Here is a 26,894-nt window from a genome sequence, read left to right on the forward strand (position 1 = left end):
TTTGGGACAACTGTGTAAACAGGAAGATTGCCAAGAATGTACACACAGGAAACAAATTACTGGGTGTTCTTGCAGGGTAGTGCTGAGTTCTTAACCTTTGGTTTTCTATTGACTGGGCTATATTTACAACTTGGCAGGGTCAGAGGTTAACCTGTAGATTTTGTCTGGGGATGACACAAATAATTTCTGTCTGGCCAAAAAGACAGTCCAAAAGGTTATAGTTTATTGCCATACTGGTAATTAATCAAGTTTATATTTAACCTAGTAATCTAAGCCTAACATTCCTTTATTAATTTGCTCTTAAATACTTATACCTCCTCAAATTTTCATTTGAACTGACTTTAATGGGCTCCCTCATTAATCAAAAAATTGAATAAAATCTTTGATACATGTTTATTTCATTTTGCAAGAGAGTTAATTTTTGAAAATTATACTCTAAAGAACCTTAAAGAACCACCTGGCATTTGAAATGAGGAAGAGTTGGAATTTGCTAAGTAAGTTACCTATCCAATTATTCATACTAGAAATCTATAAAGTTTTTTTGCTATTGCTTTCTCCCTGACCATCCACATCCAGTCAAACATAAAATATCTTAAAAATTTTGTAGTATATATCACCCTTATATTTATACTTGAGAAGCTTATTTTCTAGGATCTGGAGTTAACAAACTTGGATCTGAAGGCTAATTAACCACATACTAACCAATTCTGGGAAGGCAACTTAACCTTATCTGTTAACCAACATCTCTTACCCAAAAATGGTGGAGAGAGGAAATCATTATTCTTACTTCGTAGGATGGTTGTAAAAAATCAAGTACAAAGAAGTACAGAGAACATTTAGTGTGGGGCTCAGGATCTAAAAAGTGCTCAACATACATTAGCAACTCTTGTTCTCTCACCACCACCATCATTTCATATTGATGCTCCCACAATTCTTCATTCTACATTTTTGCATCTAGATGTGGGCACTCTGGTCTACCCAAAAGCAGCCATGTGCATTTTTTAAATCTTTCAAAGGATTCTTATAATTCTCAAGTTACAGGTCAAAATCATAACCTACTCTATAAGCCCATGGAATACAAATCTGAATTCTTCTTGCTGCTCCAACCTCACCTCTCCCCTTTCTCCCATCATTTGCTGTGGTATAAAGCAGAAGGCAGAAAACCTTCTGTGAAGTGTCACACAGTAAATACTGTAGGCTTTGTGAGCCATTTGGTCTCTGTTACAACCACTCAAATTGATGATGATGATGTGTGAAGGTTGTCACACACAACATAGGTGACTGAGTTCCAATACAACTGTGTTTATGGACAATGCTATTTATAAATTTCACATATTGTTCACATGTCATGAAATATTCCTCTTTCTCTGTGTACTTAAAAGTGTATAGTCCAGGGCCTCCCCGGTGGCGCAGCGGTTGAGCGCTGGGGTGCGAAGCTGCCCGCAGCCTCTGCAGCGCCGGTTCGATCCCTGGCTGCTCCCCGGCCACCGGAGGAGGGTCCCACATGGCGCGCAGACCTCTCCTGCCGCCCGCTGCTCCCCTCAGCAGTGTACTTCGGTCCTTCTGCCTGCTCTGCTCCCCGCTCTGGCTCTGGTGAATTCTCTCACCCTCCCGCGCTTCTGACTGTACCCAGTGCTTGTATAAATAAAAATAAAAATAAATCTTTAAAAAAAAAAAAGTGTATAGTCCAGTTCATGCACTGGACAAAACAGGAAAAGACTGGACCTGGTGTATGGGGCATAGTTTGTTGACCCCTTAAGTCAAACCACACTGGTCTTTTTCCATTTCCTGGAAGGAAATAAAGCTTTGCTCTCTTCCTTTTTTTCCCCCTTAATCCTCTTTATTTGTTAAGATACTACTTCAAGGGGCCTCCCCGGTTGCGCAGCGGTTGAGCGCTGGGTTGCGAAGCTGCCCGCAGCCACTGCAGTGCCGGTTCGATCCCCGGCTGTCCCCGGCCACCAGAGGAGGGTCCCACATGGCGTGCAGACCTCTCCTGCTGCCCGCTGCTCCCCTCAGCAGTGTACTTTAGTCCTTCTGCCTGCTCTGCTCCCCACTCTGGCTCTGGTGAATTCTCTCACCCTCCCACACTTGTGACTGTACGCAGTGCTTGTATGTATAAATCAATCAATCAATCAACAAATAAATAAATAAATCTTAAAAAAAAAGATACTACTTCAAGACTCTATTTAAATATTACTTTTTAAAGAAGTCTTCAGTGATCTCCTTAGACTAGGTGATATCTCTTTGCTAATCATTGTCATATGAATTTTCCTTCATAGTAGTTAATAACTGTAGCAAGTAAAAAAGTGTGCAGGGCCACCCCTGGTGGCGCAGGCGGTGGAGGGCCACACTGTGAAACTGTTCTCAGCCTCTGCAGCACTGGTTCGATCCCAGCTAACAGGCGAGGATCCCACATGGCACAGCAGAGGGTCCCACAAGACACCTTTCCTGTCACACCCGCTGCTCCCCTCAGCAGTGTATTTCATCAGTCTGCCTGTTCTGTTCCCCAATCTGTCTCTGGTGAATCCTCTCACCCTCCCGTGCATCAGGCCTGTACCCCAATTCTTGTATAAATAAATAAATAAACAAATAAATAAATAAATCTTTAAAAAAAAAGTGTGCAATTATTAGCTTAAAGTTCACACCCTTCCCCCAATACAACAGCAGCCCTCCTAAGGGCACAGGTCACTGTAGTCTCCATCACAGCTAGACCCCACTCCAAAATGGAAACAGCGCCCTGCACATAAAAGGAGATTAGTCTTTTGCACAGTATTTTCTGTTTAAGATTATAAGTAACATGAAGGCAGAGATCATGGTTTACTGTAACCCTTAGGACTTGGTACATGGTAGATCCTCTAAGAGCTTGTTGAATGAGAAAACTGTACAGAGTTTTGAAACAGAATCACACTGGCACTGAAATCTAATTGCTGAGAACTAGATAGTTGGGTGGAGGGAAATGGAAATAAAGTTCCAGATGGAGGCTTTTTCCATCTATACCAGATAAGAAATTTTATGAAATATTTGACTAGCAAAGCAGTTTAAGCAAAGGAAAAAAAAAAAAAAACAATGCAAGGAAAATTTCAGCAGGAGTGATGATTGGCTAGATTGTAGGTAGGAGGAGTGGTAAAGAAATATTCTTATTCAGACATGAAACAGTTTATTTTAACTTAAACTGCCTTATAAATGTTCAACTAGCCCATAAGGTTGAACCATGAAATCAAATTCTATATGACATTTTATAGAAGGATCCTCCAGCCCAGAGCAGAAGGCAGGCATGTCCTTGCAAGCCTTGGAACAAAACAAAGCCAGATCACAGCATATACTAAGCACAGGTCAGGTAACTTAGCATGGACCACTTGCAAAGTCAAGGATCAGTAGCCAATGTACAAGGCTGGATTTTAACAATACCAAAGATTCACAATGTTTCTGACCTTTTGAAAAAAGTCTAAATATTTCCATTAAAGGAGGCTTTCTTTCTCTTTAAAAAATAAAGAAAATACTCTTTACTATAAGCATCTTTGTCCCTGTGAAGCAAAGGAAGGTTGATTCTGTCCCAGCACATTTCGGAAAATGAGAACTGAATTGTTCTCATCTGGCTGAGAAAAATGGCTGATGTTCCGTTTTCTTTGTATTAGCTAGAATAAGCATTCTCAAAGATACCTGCCCATAGAAAATTATCATTTGTCCAGACTTTTGGGCAAAACCCATACTTGTATTTTTATTGCTAATTGGCCCTTGAACAATAAAGATTTGAACTTCACAAGGGTTCATATATACGCAGATTTTCTTTTAAACAGCAGATACAAATTTAGAGTATCAATATTCAGTATAGTGTCAACGTGTTTTCTCATGATTTTCTTAACATTTTCTTTTCTCTAGTGTACTTTATTGTGACAATACAATATATAATACATTTAACATACAAAATATGTGTTCATTGACTGTTAATGCAATCAGTAAGGCTTTCAGTCAATAGAGGGCTATTAGTAGTTAAGTTTTGGGGAGAGTTAAGAGTTATAAGGGGCCTCAGAGGTTGAGCGCTGGGTTGCGAAGCTGCCCACAGCTTCTGCAGCACCATTTCGATCCCTGGCCACTGGGCGAGGGTCCCACATGGCGCGCAGACCTCTCCTGCCACCCGCTGCTCCCCTCAGCAGTGTACTTCGGTCCTTCTGCCTGTTCTGCTCTCTGCTCTGGCTCTGGTGAATTCTCTCACCCTCCCATGCTTCTGACTGTACCCAGTGCTTGTATAAATAAATAAATAAATTTTCAAAAAAAATCTTTAAAAAAAAAAAAGAGTTATAAGGGCATTTTTGACTATGCAGAAGATTGGCATTCCTAACCCTCATGGAGTACAAGGAACAACTACATGTTCCATTATGGAAGTTAATACAGGCTCATGGAAATATTCTGTTTTATATGACAGTGGTGGCAGTGCCTTATGAAGTATTGGCCCTTTCTCCCCTGTGATTTGTTCTCACACTCACACACAAGAAGCAGATGGTTGATGTTTCACTGTTGCTGTTTTGGATCCACACCAACTTTGAAGGTTTTTAATCATTGTTGCCTTGTTTTATATATTCTAAAAAGGCAACTTTGGTTTGAAATAAACATAATTCAGCATGATATAAAATGGTCACAACATAAAAATGTCTATGGTGATCATTCTTTTTCTACAAATTCCAAGAAATTTCAACAATTCACAAAGTATAACTTAAAAACTCTTATCTGAGATTCTGGTGTGTCATTTTCTAATCATTTATCTTCTGTATTTGGTAGCCATCTATGAAGGATTGCCTGTAGGAATAACTTCGAGAGTTTTGATAAGTCACCACGGCTATAAATAGCCATAGGATTAAAAGTTAACATCAATAATTCTGAAATTGCCATACTATAAAGTCCTAAGATTAAAGGTTATCATCAATGATTCTGAAAGAAAAAAATCATAATAATCATATTTGATAACAAGTGTTTGAAAGATCTGTAAGCACAAATATTAAAGGTCAGTTTGTAGAAGTCTCAAATATGTTTCTGAGAAATTCTTCAAATTAGTCACACATTGGGAAAGCTACTACAAAAAGTGTTCAAGTAATTTGGTAAACTGAAAGTATCACCACTGCTGATTATATATCACTGCTTCTACTTGACAGTGTACCCTTAAGCAGCTTGAAAATTTGGTAATTCAAAGAATTTTCTAGCAGATAATACTACTAAAATCCACTAACTCCCTTGAACTTATGGTACAGATAAAAGCAAAAAGTCCTGAAGAAGAAAAATAATTCTCCTTACAGCTATCATTCTTCACTTTGAATCTTTGTTTTTCTTTTTCCATTTTTTTTTATTGTGGTCACAGATACATAAATATTTGTGTGACATATATAACATGAAATTTACTGTCTTAAACATTTTTTTAAAGATTTATTTATGCATACAAGAGCTGGGGTACAGGCCAGAGATGGCGGGGTGACAGGATTGACCAGAGACAGAGTGGGGGGCAGAACAAGCAGACTGACTGAAATACAGTGCTGAGGGGAGCAGTGGGCGAGACAGGAGAGGTCTGCTTCGCCATGTGGGTTTCTCTCTGGCCAGCTGGGGATCAAACTCGTGCTACAGAGGCTGAGGGTTGCTTCATAGAGTGGTGCCCAAACCCTTGCACCACCAGGGAGGCCCTATCTTAAACATTTTTTAAGTGTACAATTCAATGACATTAAGTCCATTCTCACTGTCATGCAAACTTTACCACCATCCAACTCCAGAATCACCTTGCAAAACTGAAATTCTACATCCATTTATTTATTTCATTTCAATTTTTTTCAGCTTCTCACTTTCTTTCTTTTTTTTTTTTTTCCCACTCTGAATCTTTGAATGTGTGCCTATGCTAGACTATTACAGAAGTGATCGAGTACGTGTGCATACACACTCAAAGTTTGGGAGTCCTAATGAGGTATTCCTATAGTGGTAATAGTGTTACAACAAGCAGCAGCATCTGGTGGGTATAAAGGTAACTGCCATGCTAAAGTACAGAAGCCAGATTTCATTCCTGCAAGATGAATTAAGATTATAACAGTATATTTTAGCTGGACCATTTTATTAAGTGCCACAACACAAATAAATGTGTAACTAAAATGTCCTCTCTAGTCTCAGAAACAGACAAGTCAAATAGCACAATACAGGAACCATATAAGCCCATCAAAAACAATCATATTCAACCTGCTTTGAATAAATGCAAAGCACTGGCTGAGTAACATTTGAGAAGATAAATAAGATTGAAAGTTTAACTTCAGGATTCCTGAGAGATTTTATTTAAACCTCTACTACTGAAGATCAAAGAATCACTGGAATGATTTGATTTCTCTCCTGTTTATTTTCCATCAGTCCCTCCCTCCAAAGTTTTCCTAATGGAATTAGTTCATATTAATCATAACGTACTCATGATACAGAGAGAAGAATGCTGATATAGCTAAGAACAGGTAAAGAAAATTGAAATGGGTTGAAGTCTCAGTGCTATCAAGCTATCATCAGCCAGTGCAGCCCGAGTTCAATCCCTAGCCTGGGAACTAACCCACATGGCACAGCAGACCTCTCCCGTCTCACCCTCTGTTCTCCTCAACAGTGTATTTCAGTAGATCTGCCTGTTCTGCTCCCCACTTTGGTGAATCCTCCCACCCCCTGCACCTCTGCCCCACACTCCAGTTTTTGTCTGCATAAATAAATACAAATAAATCTTTTTAAAAAAGAAAGAAAACTGAAATGGAGTGCTCTCTGAATTGTTTTTTTCGTCTGTGCTTGCAAGCAGAAGCCTCACTACAAATAAAATAGTCTACTTTAAGTGATGTCTGACATATAAGAAAGTCCAGTCAGTGGTTCTCCAAGTTATACTCCAGTTAAAAGCAGACATCAGAGAACCTGGAAATGTATACCCCCCTCACCTGGGGAGGTCAAAGGTGAAATGTATAATAGGTCCCAGAGCTTATTCTCACCTCATGAAACCAAATAATCAATAACGTACATTTTGTCCTAATGACTACCACATACAGCAATTTTCTGATCAATTGAGGACATCTGTAATTAACCTAAAAAGTAGCAGGTTGCCAGGCATTTTTGGAATAATGCAAAAGCTTCTGAGTGTTTTGCAGTATTTTCACAAGACAATTGATGCATATTTTATATAAAGTAAAATTGTTATTCTTTAAATCCAATTTCCATGCCATCAACAAACATCTTAGGAAAACATTATAATCCAAAAAGAGCTCTCTAATATTTGAAACATATAGATAGAGGGAGAGGGGCATACAGATAGTTATCTAATGCACAGTCTATGAAAATGCAGCCAGCTCTTGTGTTGTCACCGTTCTTCCCTCATATTAGAAAGAATCGTAAACTACATGGGATTAAGTCGAGCAGAACACATAACATTAAAGAACTTAACTTCGCAAATTAATATGTTTGCTGTTTTCTATTCTATGTAGTTTCTCCTAACACACATAATCCTTTTGTTATTGTCAGAACATTTTAAAAATAGTTTTAAAAGCTTGCTTAGATTTACTGGTTCATTTTTATACCACAAGGATTTTAAACCCTAAGATGAAAGCACATGTGTAACTGAAGCACTTGATGTATATTCTTGAAGGTGCTAACACCAACCTCAGTATCCTAAATGAGCTGTTACCAGACATTATAGATCTCTGTAGAAACAATAAACATAACGACAAAGTAGCAATAGTTTTGTTGTTCTCCATTTTCACAATGTCATGTAAGCCTGGTTCAGAACATTCAGCTACGAAGCAATTCTGCTTTGAATTCAAAATATGAAAGTATGCTGAGCATGAAATACAGTGTGCAATGTATTGCAATGCACTCCTTGAGCCATTGCTTAGGTATAAATGCATTAGCACTAAACTATGATCATGAACTGAGGCAAGCCACTGAAGATACTTATTCATTGAATAATTTAAAATCTTATTCCAGCATCTCTACCTGGCTCTGATAAAACAAAGAAGCTGATTGCAGGGATGACATACCAAAAAAATCTTAGGAAACACAAGTACAAAATCATACCTGAAGGTAAACTGATTCGATGTCCATCTTTGAGTTTTAATCGACTCCTCTTAAACTTCCCCTTCCTTTTCTTTACATTGGGCTTCTCCTGGTTTAACTGGAATATCAAAATGTTTAGCTCCCGCTCCAGCACATCAATCTCCCGTTCTGCCAGCTGCTGCTCACGCCGTTTCAGCAGTTCCTCCTGAGACTTCTGCTGAAGGGCTGCTCGGGTGAGCTCCTCTTCCCGGGACCGCAGCTCCTGAAACAGAGTCACACCAACAAAATCAAGGAGCCAAAATTTCCTTCTTAACCACCTTGTTATTCAAGTCCTCACAGGACACTGCTCTTTGTGGACAAAACAGTAGGTGTGAGGTCATTTCCAGCACATCATTACTGCAGACAAAAACCAAAGTTGTTTTCACAAGGCTGTCTTTTGGTCTTTTAGTTTTATGATCCTGAAAGAGGCATCACACATTTTTTAAACCCAATTTTAACATTTCTCTCCCTTCATCTCTAGTCTTTATAACCACTGATACATAACATGAACATTAATATGTATCAATGAAATGAATGACCGATTGAAAATAAAGCCCAAAGTTAAAAGCTTGACTGATTAAAGGATATTTGTTGCAGCTACAAAAGGCTGCATTTGAGATTTCTGCCCTCAGAGACTTCCTAATATTTAAGAATATGCCTAGACAATTAAAGCACAGGAAAAAACAAGCTAATGTGTTAGAAGTGAGCTGAAGTGCATCGGAAATGAAAATTAGACATCAAATTATAAACCAAGGGGAAATAGGTTCATTATACAAAGAACTTTTCAGGATCTCATCAGCATAGGAAAAATATCACTTTATGCACAGATCATCATGAATTATATATAAAAAAAGTTCCCGCTGTCAGGACACTTACTGATTAAAGTTTAACTTCCTGTTGTTTTTTACTCTTAGAATTATTGAACTTCCGAGAAACAGAAAAATCTATAAATTGGAGAATACTTTTATGCCTATTAGAAAAAAAGTATTCAATAGTAGAACTGAAAATTCCACAAAGTTTTAAAATCACACCTCAATTCTTATTTCATTGCTGTAAAGCTTTGAATTCTTTTTTTTTTTAAACATTTATTTATTTATTTATACACGCACTGGGTACAGTCAGAAGCATGAGAGCTTGAGAGAATGCACCAGAGGCAGAGCAGGGAGCAGAGCAGGCAGAAGGACCGAAGTACACTGCTGAGGGGAGCAGCGGGTGGCAAGAGAGGTCTGCACACCATGTGGGACCCTCCTCCTGTGGCCGGGGAGCAGCCGGGGATCGAACCCATGCTGTAGAGGCTGCGGGCAGCTTCGCAACCCAGCGCTCAACCGCTGCGCCACCAGGGAGGCCCAAAGCTTTGAATTCTTTATCAAAGACATAAATATTCCTTTCAGCACTGAGCTACCTCTCTTCTAGATTACTCGGCAACTAACTCAAGCACTTGCACAGAAATCAAGACACTTATAAACTGTCCCTTGCACTACCTCAGACACATTTAACCTCAGAATATCCTAATACTGAAGTCTATGTTAGAGATTATGGATTCCATTTCAGGTGGAGTTTTGAGTTAGGCGCTTTGACAGCTATGAGTGTTGTACAAACATTCCATATTTGATATAAAACAGGTCACACTACATATAGGCCCACCTCAGGAATATTGAAGCACGAAGAAACACTGTAATGTGGAGGCTCAAGGAAGAAACGAGAGCTGAGCCAAGGGACTGAAATGCTAACTCAAGCCTACTAATCCCCTGGACATTTTACAGATGAGTTCAAAGAATAATCTGTGGCTATCCATCAACACAGTTATCAGAAACGGAGAGGACCACCCTTCCATAAACAAACATGATAATATCAAGAAGTGACTGGGAAGCTCTATAAACAAATATAACCGATTTACTCAGATCAAATTAATTCTGAATTTATGGTACATCTATTAAGTAGATGGACATTGACCTCTGGAACATTCTTTAAATTTATGTTTTCAGGGCCTCCGCTGGTGGCGCAGGTGGTTGAGCGCCGCACTGTGAAGCTGTCCGCAGCCTCTGCAGCGCGGGTTCGATCCCAGCTGGCGGGCGAGGGTCCCAAATGGCGAGGGAGACCTCTCCTGTCTTGCCCACTGCTCCCCTCAGCAGTGTATTTCATCAGTCCGCCTGTTCTGTTCCCCACTCTGTCTCTGCTGAATCCTCTCACCCTCCCATGCATCTGGTCTGTAACCCGGTTCTTGTATAAAATAAATAAATAAACCTTTAAAATAAATAAATAAAAATAAATTTATGTTTTCAGAACAAACTTCATAAACAAAATTGTAGAAGAATGATTTACTTAAGACAAATAAGAACTCAATTTTTGTTAAATGTACCAACTGATTCTTACTTATAGAGCAGATTAGTATTTCTTCATTATATTGTGCCTGATATAAATTTTTATTTATTATTTGAAAAGGAAAAAAAAAGGAAATGTACATATCAAAAAAAAAAAAATCATGGCCTCCATTATACCACTGGTGACTTTCTTCAACTAGTCAGCTACTCTGTTCAAATTGGAGATTTTACTGTAGTTTTTCTGGGAAAGAGAGAATTATTTCCATTCAACTTCTAATTTCTAACTCATTACTATCTGTTCTTTTGTTAAGATTTTACTTTTTAGGGCCTCCCTGGTGGCGCAGTGGTTGAGCGCTGGGTTGCGAAGCTGCCCGCAGCCTCTGCAGGGCCGGTTTGATCCCCGGCCGCCGGGTGAGTGTCCCACATGGCGCGCAGACCTCTCCTGCCGCCCGCTGCTCCCCTCAGCAGTGTACTTCGGTCCTTCTGCCTGTTCTGTTCCCCGCTCTGACTCTGGTGAATTCTCTCACCCTCCCGCGCTTCTGACTGTACCCAGTGTTTATATAAATAAATAAATAAATCTTTAAAAAAAAAAAGATTTTACTTTTCAGTGGCACTGATATCAACCCAATTAGTTATTGAGCAATGAAATGGTATGAGGAAGAGATAAGGGTAACAAATTCAATTAGGCTTTTGCTGGTTACAACTACAGTAATTTAAAAAGAAACAATTTTTGATTTTTAATTCTAGGTTCCAAGCTAAAATGTGAAGCCCCTTGCAAAGAGTTTATGAATCAAAAAAGAAAAAAAGAAAAAAAAAAACAAAAAAAAACACTTGCCTAAGATTTCACAAGAGAGAAAAAAAAGAAAAGAAAGGAACCAAGGGATACTTCCTTCTGGATTTTAAAATATTCAAAAGGAAAAGGGGGGCAGGGAGTCTGGAGTATTAGGATCCCTTTGAATACTTCCAAATTATGAAAAATATTAAAATTCTTTCGGTTGCTGAGACTACTAAGCAGTAGTATTTGTTAAATTGTTTGGCACAGGCCTTTCTAGTAATGACAAACCTGGATTCCTGCCGGAGATGTTAATCATTAATGGTGACATGCCTTCATACAGTGGTTCAAAGACAGGTGCATGCACCCCATGCACAAAGAAAGACACACAGAGATAAGAAGCCAGGAATTTAGGGAGGAACTGGTATCTAAGGAGGCTACAGTTTACTGAATAACACAGAGCACAGCCAAGTTACTGGCCATTAATTCCAAGTTTGATGCCTCCTACCTTAACAATCAGTGAACAAGAAAGCAAGATACAGCACGTACACTGGCTTTTCACTCCATCAAAAAAGATGCAATTACAAACCTTTCAGTAATATATAGATATATTAAAAATCCTCTAATAGTAAAGCAAAGGCTCACAAGATACCTCATCTCAAGGAGCACTGCACAAAAATCATACAAAAAAGGAGGAAAGGCCCACTACAGGATAGCTCAAAAAGTCAATCAAAAGAGAAGCAAAGAAACTACCATAAATCTCAAAATGGAGAAAAGGCAGACATACATTCTTGAAACATGCTTTTCTGGTTTTTATAAAACCACATAAGAGCTAATTCATTCAATATGCCTCTATGCTACAGTTTCATAATTCCCAGTAATGTAAAATGCACATTTTAAAATAATTACTAATGTTACTTCCAGTTTTTAAATTCTGTGACTTCAAGTTTTGTTTCCTTAAAATCCTCTCCCATTCCTCAAAATCATCTTACTCTTGCTAATAAACATCTAATTATAGAATTTCTGATAAAAAATTGGGGTAATGCAAAGAAAAACAATCACTTTTAAGTGGACAAAATGTATTAAAGTTTCCAAGAAACACACAATATTACTGATAGTAATCCTTCAAAGAACTGCAGGATTTAAAAAGTAATCCAGTCAGTCATTTTGAGGCATTACTGCTCAGAGCCTGGTTTCCCATATGGCTGACTCTGGAATGGTGGTGGCTGCCAGGACCTGCCCTGGCTTCAATCAAAGCCACCACTTCCTTTGTTGTAAGACTAACACTTAACACTTATTTAGCACTTACTGTAAGAACTGCCCTGAGCACTTTCTGCACATTACTCATTTAAGCTTCACACTATCCCTGAGCGAGATGAGACAGCGTGGCTGTGACGTTTAATAGTGATGAGGCAAAGAGAGAATACTCTGCGATCAGCAAATGCACAATCCCAACTCTAACCAGGCTGTCTGGTCTGGTCTTAACCGCTCCTCAAGATGACTACAGATTTTGGCATTCCACTGAATATCTAATGGTAAAAGAGGTGGAGGGGGAATAATCCATTTTCACAGTCCCATATAGATACCCTCTTCAGTTGGCTTCAATTCCTTGAAGACCAACAGCTCAAGAAGCAGTCTACTGCACTGCCAGACAGCTCCAAAGTTTAGAAAACTGTCAATTCAAGACTAAATGTTAATCCCTGAGCATTCACCCAAGAGGTCCTACTTCTGAACTCTGAAACAACATAAAATACAGTTCCTCACCTGTCTACTTGCAAGTTCTTCCACTTTTCGAGGGTAGCCCCTACATTTCTCACCCCCTTCTGCATCTGTTTTGATCTCTGTCTGCTCAGATTTCCTGGTCCCTCTCCTGCCTTCCAGACCATCTTCCTTGGAGGTGCTTTAAAACCTGGTGACCACAATCAAGCACAGAACTATGGATATGATCTGAACAGAGTCAAACAGTATAACTGTTTCTTATTACATGAGTTCCATGTGTTCATTAGCTCTGTGGGGGCTGGGGGGCGAGGGGGAGAGGGCTAAGGCTATTTTTGCCTGCTACAGTGTTTTTAAACTTTCAAATTACTGACAACTCTTTGGGAGACAAAAAATTACCTTTAAGTCTACTACTTGTAAACATGACTTGTAAACATTAGCAGCAAACATATTTCTCTCTAATCTTATTTATGATCATTCCAAGTTAAGAGATATTGAAAATTTGCTACAATGAAAGAGAATAGCAAGTACCCAAGTACTTACAATCAACAATTAATAGATGCTAAATGGTTGCCCTGTCTGGTTCAGACCTGTTAAGTTCCTAATGCATCACACTCTGACCCTGTCCCCTCTCTCTTCTTCTGGTCTGTGGTTCTTAAGTTGGTATGTATCCTTCCCTTGTTTATGCTTTTAGTCTTTTTATACTATGAGTAGTACTGCTTTGTGTTTTTTACAAATTTACATAAATGATATATAATGCACCCTCTGTAACTCACTTTTTCTACCCAGTATCATGTTTGAAATTTATCCTCATTGAAACATGTAAACAGAGATCACTCATTTTAACTATATAGATTTTTCCACTGTATGGATATGGATAGGATTAGGCATCTAGTCCCCTATTAGTGAGTATCAGGGGGTGCTTCCAGTTTTTCACTATAGCAAACAATGCCCAGTTAACAATCTTCCTTGTGCCCAGGTGCAAGGGTTTCTCAAGAACATTTATCCAGAAGTTAAACAGCTGATTTATATGACTATTTTTCATTTAAATTAGTAATAACAATGTGGATAAAAATTGCCAATATATCTCACCTATTAAAATATATACCAGAAGCATATTAAGAAACTTTACATGTTTATTTAATGTGTTTAATGCCGAGTACTTTATTCAATGCTGCTGTTATCTTGCAGAAAAGACAGACCAAGAAGTATTAAAGAAGCAAATAACAATAAAGTATTATTGGGTGCCACCTGTGATAAGTGAAGTACAAGAAACCATGACACAGTTTTATCTGGTGCAGCAAAATAAAGGACTGAGGGACCTAGAAAGGACTGAGAATGAAGAATCCAGCAATTTTAAAGTAAGGATAAGGGCAAGGGAGAGGACAGTGTTCTCCACAGAGAATTTGTACAAGGTCACTGTCAAAGGCTTGGCGTTCGAGGAACTGAGAGGAATTCAGTATGGATGGGAGAAAAGTGAAACTAAATATATAAGGACAAAGAAAGTTAATAAGGAAAAGTAAGGCTGTTCAAATTTGCTGTTTAGAAAGGTCTCAGCAGTAGTGAGGGGATAAATTAAAGCAACAAGATGAATGGAGAACCGCCAGGAAGGATGCTACTGCAGGAACATAGGGGATAAGTGAGAACAACAGGCATCAGGGAAGGAATGGTCATTGATGATCTTCCAAGACCTCTGAAACAGAAAACCTAAGAGGACAGCAATCCCACATCACAAAAGAGGAAGCAGAGGGAAGGAAGGCAGAGGAGGAGTAAGGATGAGATTCTGATTTCAATGTTTGGCTTGAAAATGTCAACAGCATATTAAGTCAACACTTACATGTTACACTAATGTCCTTGATAATAGATAGTATATTAAGCCCATTTTAAAAACTTATCAACTGGCCTGGCATTCAGAGGACCATGCAAGGCTACAGAATCCATATCCATATTTGTATCTCAGTTCTCTAACCCTTTTCCCAGCATACAGTAGATATTCAGTATTTTTGCTGAAATAAAATGATCACTTTGAAGCTCAGAGCAATTTCCCCATAGACACAGTTGTCAATTGTTTTTGTTTTGTTTTAGAAAACAATTTGTATTTGGGGGAATACCCATGATAAACCTTGTATTAATTCCCCCCTCAGATCCAATTAAATCCCACACAGAAGTAAGTTACTCAAGGACAGAATTTGGGCATATGAGGTGGTAGTATCACAACAGTATGGCATACATTAGCTCTCAAGAAATGTCTGAGCATATATATTGATTCCCACTTTTGCCCTTTCCTTTGCACTTAGGTTGGCTTTAGACCTTTGTGTTTTGGTCAAGGTACAAGTCAAGAGATAATATGAAAGTCACACTACACAGGACAAGGTGATTCTAACACAGGAGAGTGGCTCTCAGCAATGCCATAAGGCATATTCCAGTGTCATAAATTGGAGTAAGCAAAAGAACTCTCTTTAAAATAGCAAAATACAATCACCTACTTTAAAAGAATTCCACCATTTTAAAATTACAAATATGAGTTATAAAAGTTCCTTCCTGGGAGATAATATGGTTTTATAAAGGTTATCAACTACTTGCAATATTTCACTTTAACCTGACATTTAATGCATGTATAAGATAAAAATTTAGCATCCTGAACAATTATGTACTTCAGATAACTGGAATAAACCATACTTCAAAATGCTCTGGTTCTACAAACAGGTTTTTAAAAAGTAAGTTACTGTCACAGAACTATGCCCTGAATTTGGGGTTCTCCAATGACTGGTAACAGTAATTTGACAACAGCCAAGAGAGACAATTTTAGTTCATTTCCCAACCAGTCTGGCTTCCAAATAGGGGAGGTTTTACTTCTCATGTTTCACTTTGAACATGACAATATAAATGCAGCTTCAGTGTGTTTAACATATAAGTTTATTTTTGTCTTTTTCTTAAAATATAAAAACCAACCAGAACTTGATGCATCTAATTAAAAATTTAAAAATTACACATTTTTCCAATTTCCCTACAAAGCAATGTCTTGAAGATAAAAGGAAATGGGGTGATGCCATTAGTATAAAAGTCTTTAAAGGATATAACTAAAACCTGTAAGAACTCTTTGAGACAAATTGTGACATTTGGTTATGAAGTATTATATGACATCAAGGAATTACTATTACCTTTTTTTGGTGTAGAAGAATTGGGGTACAAGCCAGAGGTACAGTAGGTTGAAAGGATTCACCAGGGACAGAGTGGGGAGCAGAACAGGTAGATCTACTGAAATACACAGCTGAGGGGAGCAGTGGGCAAGACAGTAGGGGTCTGCTGCACCATGTGGGTTAGAATTCAGGCCATTGCAGTGGTAGCGCTGAGACTCAACCCCTAGGCTACCAAGGAGCCCCTGCTATTACTTTTAAAGATAATAAAAGAAAGTTATTTTTAAAAATCTTACCAATTAGAGATGTTTATTGAAGTATCTCAGGGCAAAATACATGAGTGTAGGATTTGATATGAAATCCTCCAGTTAAAAAAAATGATATAGGGAAAAAGATTAACAAAATGATAAAATATTGACAATAATTAAAGCTGGTTTTTGCACATTTACCATGCTATCCACTCTTTTTAACATTTGAAAATTCCCTTAATAGAGGGAATTATATTCAATTATGCATTTTGAAAATGGTTCAGTCTTGTTTTGGCAAGAATTAATAAATATTGGTGACTGAAAATATTTTAGAACAATACCCACACTGGTTCTTGACTCTGACTTTCTATGATATTAAAAAATGTGCTTATATAGTCAAATATATATCTCTCACCTTTTCCTTTGTTCTCAGCTCATCAAACATTTGTTGAATTTCCAGCTTCCAGTCATCTTGCATGGAATGAAAAGATTCTTGAGGCATTTCAGTCATAACAGCTCCTTCAATAGCCATCAATTGTTCAAGAATCAAGGCGAAGGATGGACGGATATGAGGGTCTTGCTGCCAGCATTCTAAAATAAATAAGAAGCACATTAGTTGTACTTCTCAATATAGTTCAGGTAATATTGATAGTGTCTGCCGAAGATTTTAAGAATCCTTTGAAAATCTTATTTTATACAGTCTCTGTGTCAGAGAGATATATAACAGTTACTCTTAAATATTAGACAATGTTTTCACTGCCTTTGTTACAGACATTACTATGTATATGTGGTGTTTTCCATGCCTTGCAGTGAATACTGTGTTTCTGGTACCTAAACTGCCCAGGTCAGATAATACACTAACACAGAGTTCAACAACTCAATCCAAGAAAACAAAATCTCCAAAAAGAGAAGAATTCAGAGACCTGCCCTCACAAAGAAATAAAGTAACTTGCTGCTTAACAAAATGAGTTAACAATGTTTCAAAGATAGGTCATATCAAAATCATGCCAGTTAAAACACTTTTGATTATTAGGTAGAATTTAAAATAGCCTGTCTGGAGCCAACTCAATATTGTCTTTGAACTCTACAAGTGTACTTGATGAAAGCTTTAGTACCATTCAGTTGAATTTTGTATATAAATGAGTCACTGATAAAATTGGGTAATTTTTAAGTTACTTAGTTCATCAAATCTTTACCTAATATCTTAGATCAAAGACAAGGTTTCTAATTCTTCAATCAGTATAATTACTTAAAAGTATTTGAAAATTAGAATCATAAAAATTCTTTTTGATTAAAAAAGGATAGATGTTTTCATGAACAAGTCCCTCACCCCCCACTGACACAAAAACACAGGTGTGCAAATACCTTTCATGAGCTTGGCAAATGGCTCAGGGCAGGTAGATGGAATGGGCAGTGTGAGTTTATTGACTGCAACTCCATAAGCCACAGCAAGACCATCAATGCCACGATAGGGGACTTCTCCCGTGAGCAGCTCCCACAGCAGCACTCCGTAGCTAGAAAGCAAAGTTTTCATGAAGTTACACAGGTTGTGTACTCCTGATACAGCAGGTGGGAGTAATGCATTCAGCTCCTAATAATAATTTCCTCTTCTAACAAAGCCATAGTGGCCATCATCCCAAGGTGAGAGGTGGACCCTTCTAGTTAACCTCTCAAACGCGTGCAAATGCATGCCTTCCCAGAAGTCACTTGAGCCTTCAGTATAGAAATTAAAACCACTACTGAATAGGAAAGCAGTGCCTAACAGAATTGAACAGGGTCCACAGCCAGGCTGCACTTTTAAGAGTAATGTAGGTACATGTAGATGCTTGGATGTTTCCCCTGCTATCTCATTTTTTTACACAGCTAGGTAAAAGCGCTTGAGGATTGCTACACCCTGAGGATTCTAGTCCCACAGAGATCTCAGGCTACAGACCACAGAACAGAGATACAATCAGGTTGATTTTAACTTTTTAAATAGTTTTTTTTCCACACTGCTTACTTTTCTCCTCTCCCTTTATATTTTAGGAAATATGTTATTAATATTTCCACCATAGGGCTAATAGTAATGGAGAAATCATTGTGAGCCTCCCTATGCCTGCTGATGGGACAAAACATCTTTTTTTCATAATGGAAGAAGTGAAGTGAAATGGAATAAAAAAAAACAGGGAAATCCTGAAGCTGCCACATCTTCCCTGTAGTTAGCAGATGTAGCACAGACTCTGAATGAGAATACAGCAGGACTTCTAAATGCATTTTTAACCTGAAGCTGAAGGACTAGCTCTCACTACACATCCAAACTACAGGTCTTAAGTACCCCACCCCTCAAGGTCATACAAAGAAGTACAGGAATAAGAATATATTTATTCTCTGCTACAATGCAGATTTCTCCCTCTCTTCTTCAAAACATCCTTTGTTAATACATAAAGAAGCAGAACCACTCCAGAGAACTCTACTTGATTTGACATTGAAACACATAAGCATTATGTAGAGCAGTCCTCTTTACTTTCTTTTTAAATTCTATTAACATAACTAGTACACAGTCTTATTTACTTTCCTAATCTTTTAAAACATCATTATCAGTAAGTTTTAAAGAGTTCAAGGTTTAAAGTGGTAACAATTCTCATTCCTTATGCTTATTCATAACATGTAAGCATTACTGTAAAGATAACAGACAGAAGGTAGTAAAATATGCCTTAAAGTTAAAAAGCAACCCAGAATAACACAAAAAAAATAATTTAAACTTCTGAGCCCCACTGGATTATCTTCTGAGTTTCAGAGATGGGGGGCTTGAATGCATGACTGACCCATACAACAGGAAAAGCCTCCCATCAAGAAAACTGGGTTTGCAAAGAGCTGCAAGTTCTAACTCCAGATTCAGATCCTTCTGAATGTAATACCTTTCCATTTGAAGACCTCTCCATTAATGAATGCCTACTGACATTTAAAATAAAGAATGTAGAAAAACAGAAGACTTGAACTTGAGCTTTGGAAGTATTACTAATTATTAGCTATGTCTCCACTCCCAAAACCATTAAAGGTGATGCTGAATTAACTCATCAATAAAATAGTGATATCTGCTCCACCACCTCAAAGCACTCTTTTACATTTTAAAAAGGAATATGGAGTGCAGTACTTAGAAATTACATAATGATATAACTATTAGCAATTAAGTTAAAAACAATATTTTACAAAAGTGATATGCTTAATTTCTTGAAATTTTACTATAGTTCATTATAGAGCTTCACTTTTTTTTTTAAAGACATATATTTATGTATACAAGAGCTGGGGTGTAGGACAGAGGTGTGAGAGGGTGAGAGGATTTGCCAGAGACAGAAAGGGGAGCAGAACAGGCAGATTGACTGAAGTACACCATTGAGGGAAGCAGCAGGTGAAACAGGAGAGGTCCACTGAGCCATGTGGGTCACCTCCCTGCCCAGGGATCCCAGGGATCGAACTGGTGCTGGAATGGGTGTGGACAGCTTCAGAGTGTCGAGTCTTAACCCCTTGTGCCACCAGGGAGGCCTCTACAGAGCTACCCTCTTAATTTCAATATCAAAATCAATTAAAATCAACTCCTCACAGTACCAAAAAATTCTTAAAATAAGTAAGAATTGGCTAAACGCAAAGAAACCTCCTTACTATTCTCATTAGCAAGTAACAAAACTAAAACAAATAATAACAACAAGGTAACTTTGCTTCTTGGTAGTTTCAGAGAATAAATAACTTTAGGATAGGTGATTTTCCAAAGAGAAGAGGGTTTATTTCACATTGTGAAACTTGTGAAAACCAATGTGAAAAAATGCAACCATCTCACTGGAATTATTTCTAAAGTAGAACAGATGTTCTTCTGTTCTCCAAAACCAGGTAGGAGGTATAGTTAAACCCTTTCCTGAAGACTCAAGTAGACTCATGATTAAGGACTTGGGAAATTTACCAGTTTCACAACCCTGAGGAAGTTTCTTACCCTCTCAGTGCGTTGGTTACCTACTCTGTAAAGCCGAGGTAATCACCAGAGATAGTATAAAAATTAAATGATAGCATCTATCTAAGTTACCTCGTAGTAAAATAACATTAAGGAGGAAGTATGTAATAAATACACTAATCCACAAAAATGTTACTTCAATAAAATTATTTTTTTAAGATTTATTTATTTATACAAGAACCGGGGTACAGGCAGATGTACGGGAGGGTGAGCGCATTCACCAGACACAGAGTGTGAAACAGAACAGGAAGACTGAAATACACTGCTAAGGGGAGCAGCGGGCAAGTCAGGAGAGGTCTGCTGAGCCATGTGGGTATCTCTCCAGCAGGCCAGGATCAAACCCGCACTGCAGAGGCTGTGGACAACCTCACAGCGCTGTGCTCAACTGCCTGCACCACCCAGGAGGCCCCAGTAAAATTATTTATGGCATCAGAGGAAGACAGTCTAAAGCAGAGGCCATGTGGTTCAGAGCAATGGCCTTGCCCACTCTCACACACCCTGACACCCAGTGGCTCTAGGGCTTTAATCTACTCATACGTTGTCTAGCTGTGTGGGGATATTTGGCCCCACAACTAGAGGGCTCCTAAGGGTCAGTAGTTTCTAGTCCTCTTCATAGTATTTCATGCTTTTTTCTTCCTGTCACCTACTTTCAGCTGCCAATTTTTTTTTATAATAATCTTTTATTTATTTATTTGTTTGTTTATTTATTTAATTTATACAAGCACTGGATACAGTCAGAAGCGCGGGAGGGTGAGAGAATTCACCAGAGCCAGAGCGGGAAGCAGAGCAGGCAGAAGGACTGAAGTACACTGCTGAGGGGAGCAGTGGGCGGCAGGAGAGGTCTGCACGCCATGTGGGACCCTCCTCCGGTGGCCGGGGAGCAGCCGGGGATTGAACTGGCTCTGCAGAGGCTGTAGGTAGCTTCGCAACCCAGCGCTCAACCACTGCACCACCGGGGAGGCCCCCCTTTTTTTTTAATATTTTATATAATTCTTACATCATTTTTCATTTTTGCACAATGCATGCATTTTCATTTTGGTTATACTCCCCATACAATTGCAACCCCCCTTATTTTGACCCTAATCGCTGCCCCGCCCCATCCCTTGCCCCTGTAGTGTGTCTGTGGTTTATAGTTGCTTGTTGATTTTGATTTTTACTTTGTATTAATTTGTCTTTTTCCTGGTCCCTTATTTAGGTTTTCTAAATTCCTGCTGTGAGTGAGACCATCCTGTATTTTTCTTTTTCTTTCTGACTTATTTCGCTGAGCATGATCCCTTCTAGCTCCACCCATGTTGCTGCAAACTGCATGTGTTTATCTTTTTTGATTGCTGAGTAATATTCCATGGTGTATATGTACCACATCTTCTTGATCCAGTCATCTATTTTTGGGCATTTGGGTTGTTTCCATATCAGATGCCAACTTCTACTATTATCACATTAGCATTGCTCTCCTCTCTTCTAATTATCTACTTTTCCTCAAGATCAGATAAGCTTTTAAAACTGAGAATTAATTTTGAAAGACTAGAGACATATGGACTAGAGGCATATGACTGGTTTCAGAAATTTTTTGCTTACTTCCTGATTCGAATCTATGTTGACAATAGATGAGGTTGCTATGAAACATTTATATGGATGATACAAATTGATATAGCTTGTAATTATATAGCTTATAAAATAAGCAAACAAAACAAGATGGTCATAGTCTTAAGTAATATTACTTTGAATGTAAATTTGATTTATGATGTATTTTGTTTTAGTACAATTTCTTAAAAATATGGAAGTGTAATTTCATATAAGAATCACCAATTTAACTTAAGTATTTTGGTATTATCACATGGTTAGAAAATTACTGTAATTAAATCAAGAAAACACAGTTAATTTTTTAAATTTAATTAAACTTTTTTATTTTCTTACATTATTATTCGTTTTTGTACAATATTTCATTTCTCCCTCAAGTGTAGTCTCCATATATCTCCCACCACCAATTCACCTGTGAACCATCACCATAGGCCCTTGTGCTCTTCCTGGCCCTGTTTTGATCCCTCTCCCTCCCCGTCCCCTATGGTATTCCTCAGATCTATAGTTTGCCTGCAAGTTTTGTCTTTTTTCCCTGACCCTTTGTTCACTTTCCCAATATTCCTTCTATAGTGAAACCAAATTTTTCTTGTTCCTTCTGACTTACTTCACAAAGCATAATCCCTTCCAAGAAAATGCATATAATGTTTTATAAGGACCCACATGCTCAGCTTCCACCAACAGAGTTTAATTCACTAAGTAAGGGGTGAGGCTCAAGCATTTGTGTTTTTCAAAATGACTCTAAGACATTACAGAACCTTTAACACGGTTGATAAATTTTTTGAAAGTCATAAGAACTATTAAATTATATGTTGAATACATACCTTTAAATAAATTATTTTGAATGTATACTAATAGGCTCTGCCAATAACTTTATGTGTGAATTTAAGAGAATAACTTCTGATGCCCTATTTGTCTCCTAGTTAAAAAAAATGGAATTTGAACCATATTGTGAGAAACCACTACTAACTATAAAATGGCTATAGCCAAAATGTCAGCTTACAAGTGTTGGCAAGGATGTGAAGAAACTGGAACCTTTATATACTGCTGGTGGGAATGAAAACTAGTGCCACTGTTTTGGAAAAAGTCTGGCAGTTCCTTAAATGATTAATCACATCATTACCCCGTGGCCCAGCAGTTTCACTCCTAGGGACCTACTAAGAGAACTGAAAACATATGTCCCTACAAAAACTTGTTCACAAATGTTCTCAGCAGTGTTATTCAGAATAGTCCAAGTGGAGACAACCTAAATGCCTATCAGCTGATGAACAGATGAACAAAATGTGGAATATCTATCCAAAGGGATATTATTGGATAATAAATAAGAATGAAATTCTGACATATTCTATAACATGAACCTTGAAAAAATTATGCCAATTTTAAAAAGAAACAAAGGATCATATATTGTGTGATTCTTTTTATATAAAATGTCCAGAATAAACAAATTAAAATATATAAAACATAAATTAGTGGTTATCTTGGGCTGGGAGGAATAGGATGTTGGGGGTGATGGTGAAGGCATGTAGGGTTTATTTGAATTATAAAATGTTCTAAATTGACTATGGTAATAGAGATTTATACCTCTATTAATATACAAAAAGCCACTGAAATTCTACAGTTTAAATGGGTGAATGTATGATATGTGATTATATGTTAGTACAGCTGTTAAAGATGATCACTGAAAAAAACCTGCAATTTCAATACTAGCCACCCAGAACTTTCTGAGAATTAAATAAAGGCAAGTAAACTCCTGGTGCACTGAAACTATTACAGTGATTTTTCCTTGTTGTTCTGTTACTGATAGTATCTTCATCCCTTAAGACACAACCAAATGGAAAATCCAGCTAACCTGAGAACACATTTGAATCCAAATCTCCATCCTCAAGCCAGAAGCTTTAATCTTTAGATGATGCAATCTATAATATAAAGAGGCTGGTCCAATTTTTCCCCCTCAAACTCCTCCTTTCTATGCTAATATTCTGTGAATCATGAAGAATCCAAATATTGTTTCATGCAAAAAACTTACTTTTACTTACTGATAGGCCTTACAGAATCTTGGTATCATCATTAACTCAAATTAACCCCAGTTTTAATCAAAGCTGAGACAAAGGAGGGCTCTCCAATCAACTGACAAAGTCATATGACAATAAAAACCTCAAGTTACCTGTTCTGTTGTGATTAAACTTCCTTTTTCAAAACCATAAAACCCTCTTCCAAAAGGCCTGTCCAAGACCTCCCAGGTGGCACAAGCTCTGCAGTATGAGTTTGATCCCGGCCGGCCAGGCAGCTACCCACATGGTGCAGCAGACCTCTCCTGACTCGCCCACTGCTTCCCTCAGCAGTGTCTTTCAGTCAGTCTGCTTGTTCTGCTCCCCATTCTGTCTCTGGTGAATCCTCTCACCCCCCACATCTCTAGCCTGCACCCCAGCTCTTGTATGCATAAATAAATAAATCTTTAAAAAAAAAAAGGCCTATCCTACCCTTTTTGCTCTTAATTTCTGAATACTCTGGGACTCATTTAAATGAAGCATAACAAGCAGCTTCTGCAGATGTGTGCAAACACCTGGAACTTACCTCCAGATGTCACTTCCCTTAGAAAACAAGGAGCATTTGATGACTTCTGGGGCCATCCAGGCATACGTGCCTGCAGCACTCATCTTGGTGGTCCTGTGCCACTCTCGTGCTAGCCCAAAATCTGTGATCTTCAAGGTTTTATTGCAGATGTCGTCATGTTCTATCTTCTCAAGGAGCAAAACTAGAGAAAAATCACAGGTTCAGTTTTCACGTTCTTATGATTTTTCAGTTACAATTTTTGTTTGACATTTAAAACACAATCTTCATTGCAGTTCCCAGACTAAGTGAGGATCAATTTGCATCTTAGCATTTTATCTTACATCTCACCTATTGTAACCATTAGTGGGTCATTTGTGTCCAAAGTCAGAGGTTAAAAAAAAAAAGCACACACAATAAAGCTGGCTTTATGAATGTTTCCCTTTACGAGAAAGTAAATGATTTCTAGAAACGAGAAACATTTACAGAGATATCACAGATGAAATCAGAAGTCTGTGAAAGTTTACTTGACAGGGAAAACATATATATTACTTTCTTCCAAGAAATTAGATCCTGGTCTAAATGTAGTCTTTACTAATGAATGATTAGAGAATATTACCGTAAATCATTATCAAACTAATATTTACTTACAAAAAGGCTTATAAATCCTTTAACTAATAAATACATTTCATAAGAGATGACAACTTTATTAAAGCACTCCCTAAAAAGAGAATGGTTTAATCCTACTGTTTGTTTTATCTCCTCACTTCTTCCTTAAAACCCTGCATTCCAACTGTAGTCCATTGTTTTCCTTCATCTGAAGGCCCTGCAAATCCCCTCTTATCCATTTCCCCTACTACTAAATTACTTTTGGCCTTCCACCTCACATCTGAGTAACAATCCTATTAAATGGACTGGAGGTTGCCACTCCCCTTGGCACCCTATAATCCACACCAGCACTAGCAGACTCATCTTCCTGAAGGGACTTGGCAAAATTTCTTCATTTCTTAAAGCTTCCATAAACAAGCTGCTGTATATTTGTAACAACTACATGCATCTCAAAATCATGATGATTTGTGAAAAAAGTTAGCCAGCACAGGTTACATGCTATGATTCCCTATGACATTCTGGAAAAGACCCAGAAATCAGTTCAGTTGTTGCCAGGGGCAGAGGGAAAATCACTACAAGAGAACTTCTGGGGCACATTTTTTTATCTTGATGGCTATGGTGATACAGGATATATGCATTTGTCAAAAAACATCAAACCAAACACAAACACACTCTGAGGATGACTCTTACCATATGGAAGTTATACCTCAATAAATCTGCTTAAAAACAAAAGTCTCCATGGTTCCCTAAAACTACGGGATAGTGTCCTAAATCTGGGCATTGATATCCTCTACATTTGCACACAAATTATACTTCTGACACCTCATTCCTCTACAGGTGAAATTCCTCTGCCTAAGCAAGGCTTGACTTCTCATCCAGCCCCCAAATTATCTTCTCAATATAATATCCCAAAAGCCTTTAAGCAAAGGAAATTATTCCCTCCTTCATGATCACATGGGTTTGATGTTTCTATTCCACTTGCTTCATAAGTTTTTACTTGTGACTCCTCCACTAGACTTGTTAGCTCTGTACGAGTGAGTGTGTATGAGAGTGAGAGAATAGGTGAGTGTGAGAAAGTAAAAGTAAGTGTGAGAAAAAGTAAGTGTGAGAGTAAGAAAGAGTGAGAGAGAATACGTGAGGGGGTGAGTTGAAAGTTGACAGAGGGAGGGAGAGAGGTGGGAAGTGGTATTGGTGAGGAGAGGGAGAAGATGGGGAGAAATATATTTGATCCACCTTTGTATTCATGCATCTCAACTCAGGTCTGATTCAGAAGTGCTCAATGTTTACAAATGAAATGAATGAAACATGCACATTTTTATAGTTGTACTCTGCTTATGCCACCTCCACTTAACAGAAATATTACAAATCAGTAAGTCACTAACAATGATTGAGTAGTCACAGCATGCTTTGCACTTCACATGCACTAGTCACTCAATCCTAACAAAAATTGCAAGAGATAGGTCTTCATTACCAGAGGCTAGTTAGTATTGAAAAACACAAAGTGACAAAGAAAATCCACTTGGACTGTAATCCAAATTTCAGAGTAAATATGGGGAGAAGAATTGATGTTCCGGTTTTACACCGAAAAATAAAATGAAAACAAGTTGATTTCAACCTTTATTTAATGACATTTTTGTTACTGCAACCATACATTCATTCTTAGATAAAAATTAAACAAGTATGGGAGGCTTTTTAAGAATAAATGATCCAAATACTGGGGAAGAGCATAAGACCATCACGTTTGACTTTTGTTACGTGATCATGAAAAGGGTGACTTTGCAAATAGCTGTAGATATAATTCATGTTCAATGAGCACATTAAAATACTTACAGGCATTTTAGTCATATAATCCACATCACAGTGCTATGGGTAGAAACAATTTACTACCTGTACTTTATAAATAAGGAAACT

The 26,894-nt window shown here is 37.9% G+C and overlaps 1 protein-coding gene across 1 annotated transcript in view; it reads right to left on the reverse strand.

Moving 5' to 3' along the window:
* The window catches only part of MAP3K21 (mitogen-activated protein kinase kinase kinase 21), a 58,797-nt gene that overhangs the window by 16,842 nt on the left and 15,061 nt on the right, over positions 1–26,894 (reverse strand). The window contains 4 exon segments of the mRNA XM_037510411.2: positions 8,056–8,296; positions 16,683–16,858; positions 17,633–17,781; positions 24,399–24,579. Coding sequence (XP_037366308.1) covers positions 8,056–8,296; positions 16,683–16,858; positions 17,633–17,781; positions 24,399–24,579 — 747 coding nt within the window.

Source organism: Talpa occidentalis, unplaced genomic scaffold (assembly GCF_014898055.3).
Source record: "Talpa occidentalis isolate TD23 unplaced genomic scaffold, MPIMG_talOcc4v2.1 talOcc4.14, whole genome shotgun sequence".
NCBI classification, from domain to species: Eukaryota; Metazoa; Chordata; class Mammalia; order Eulipotyphla; family Talpidae; genus Talpa; species Talpa occidentalis.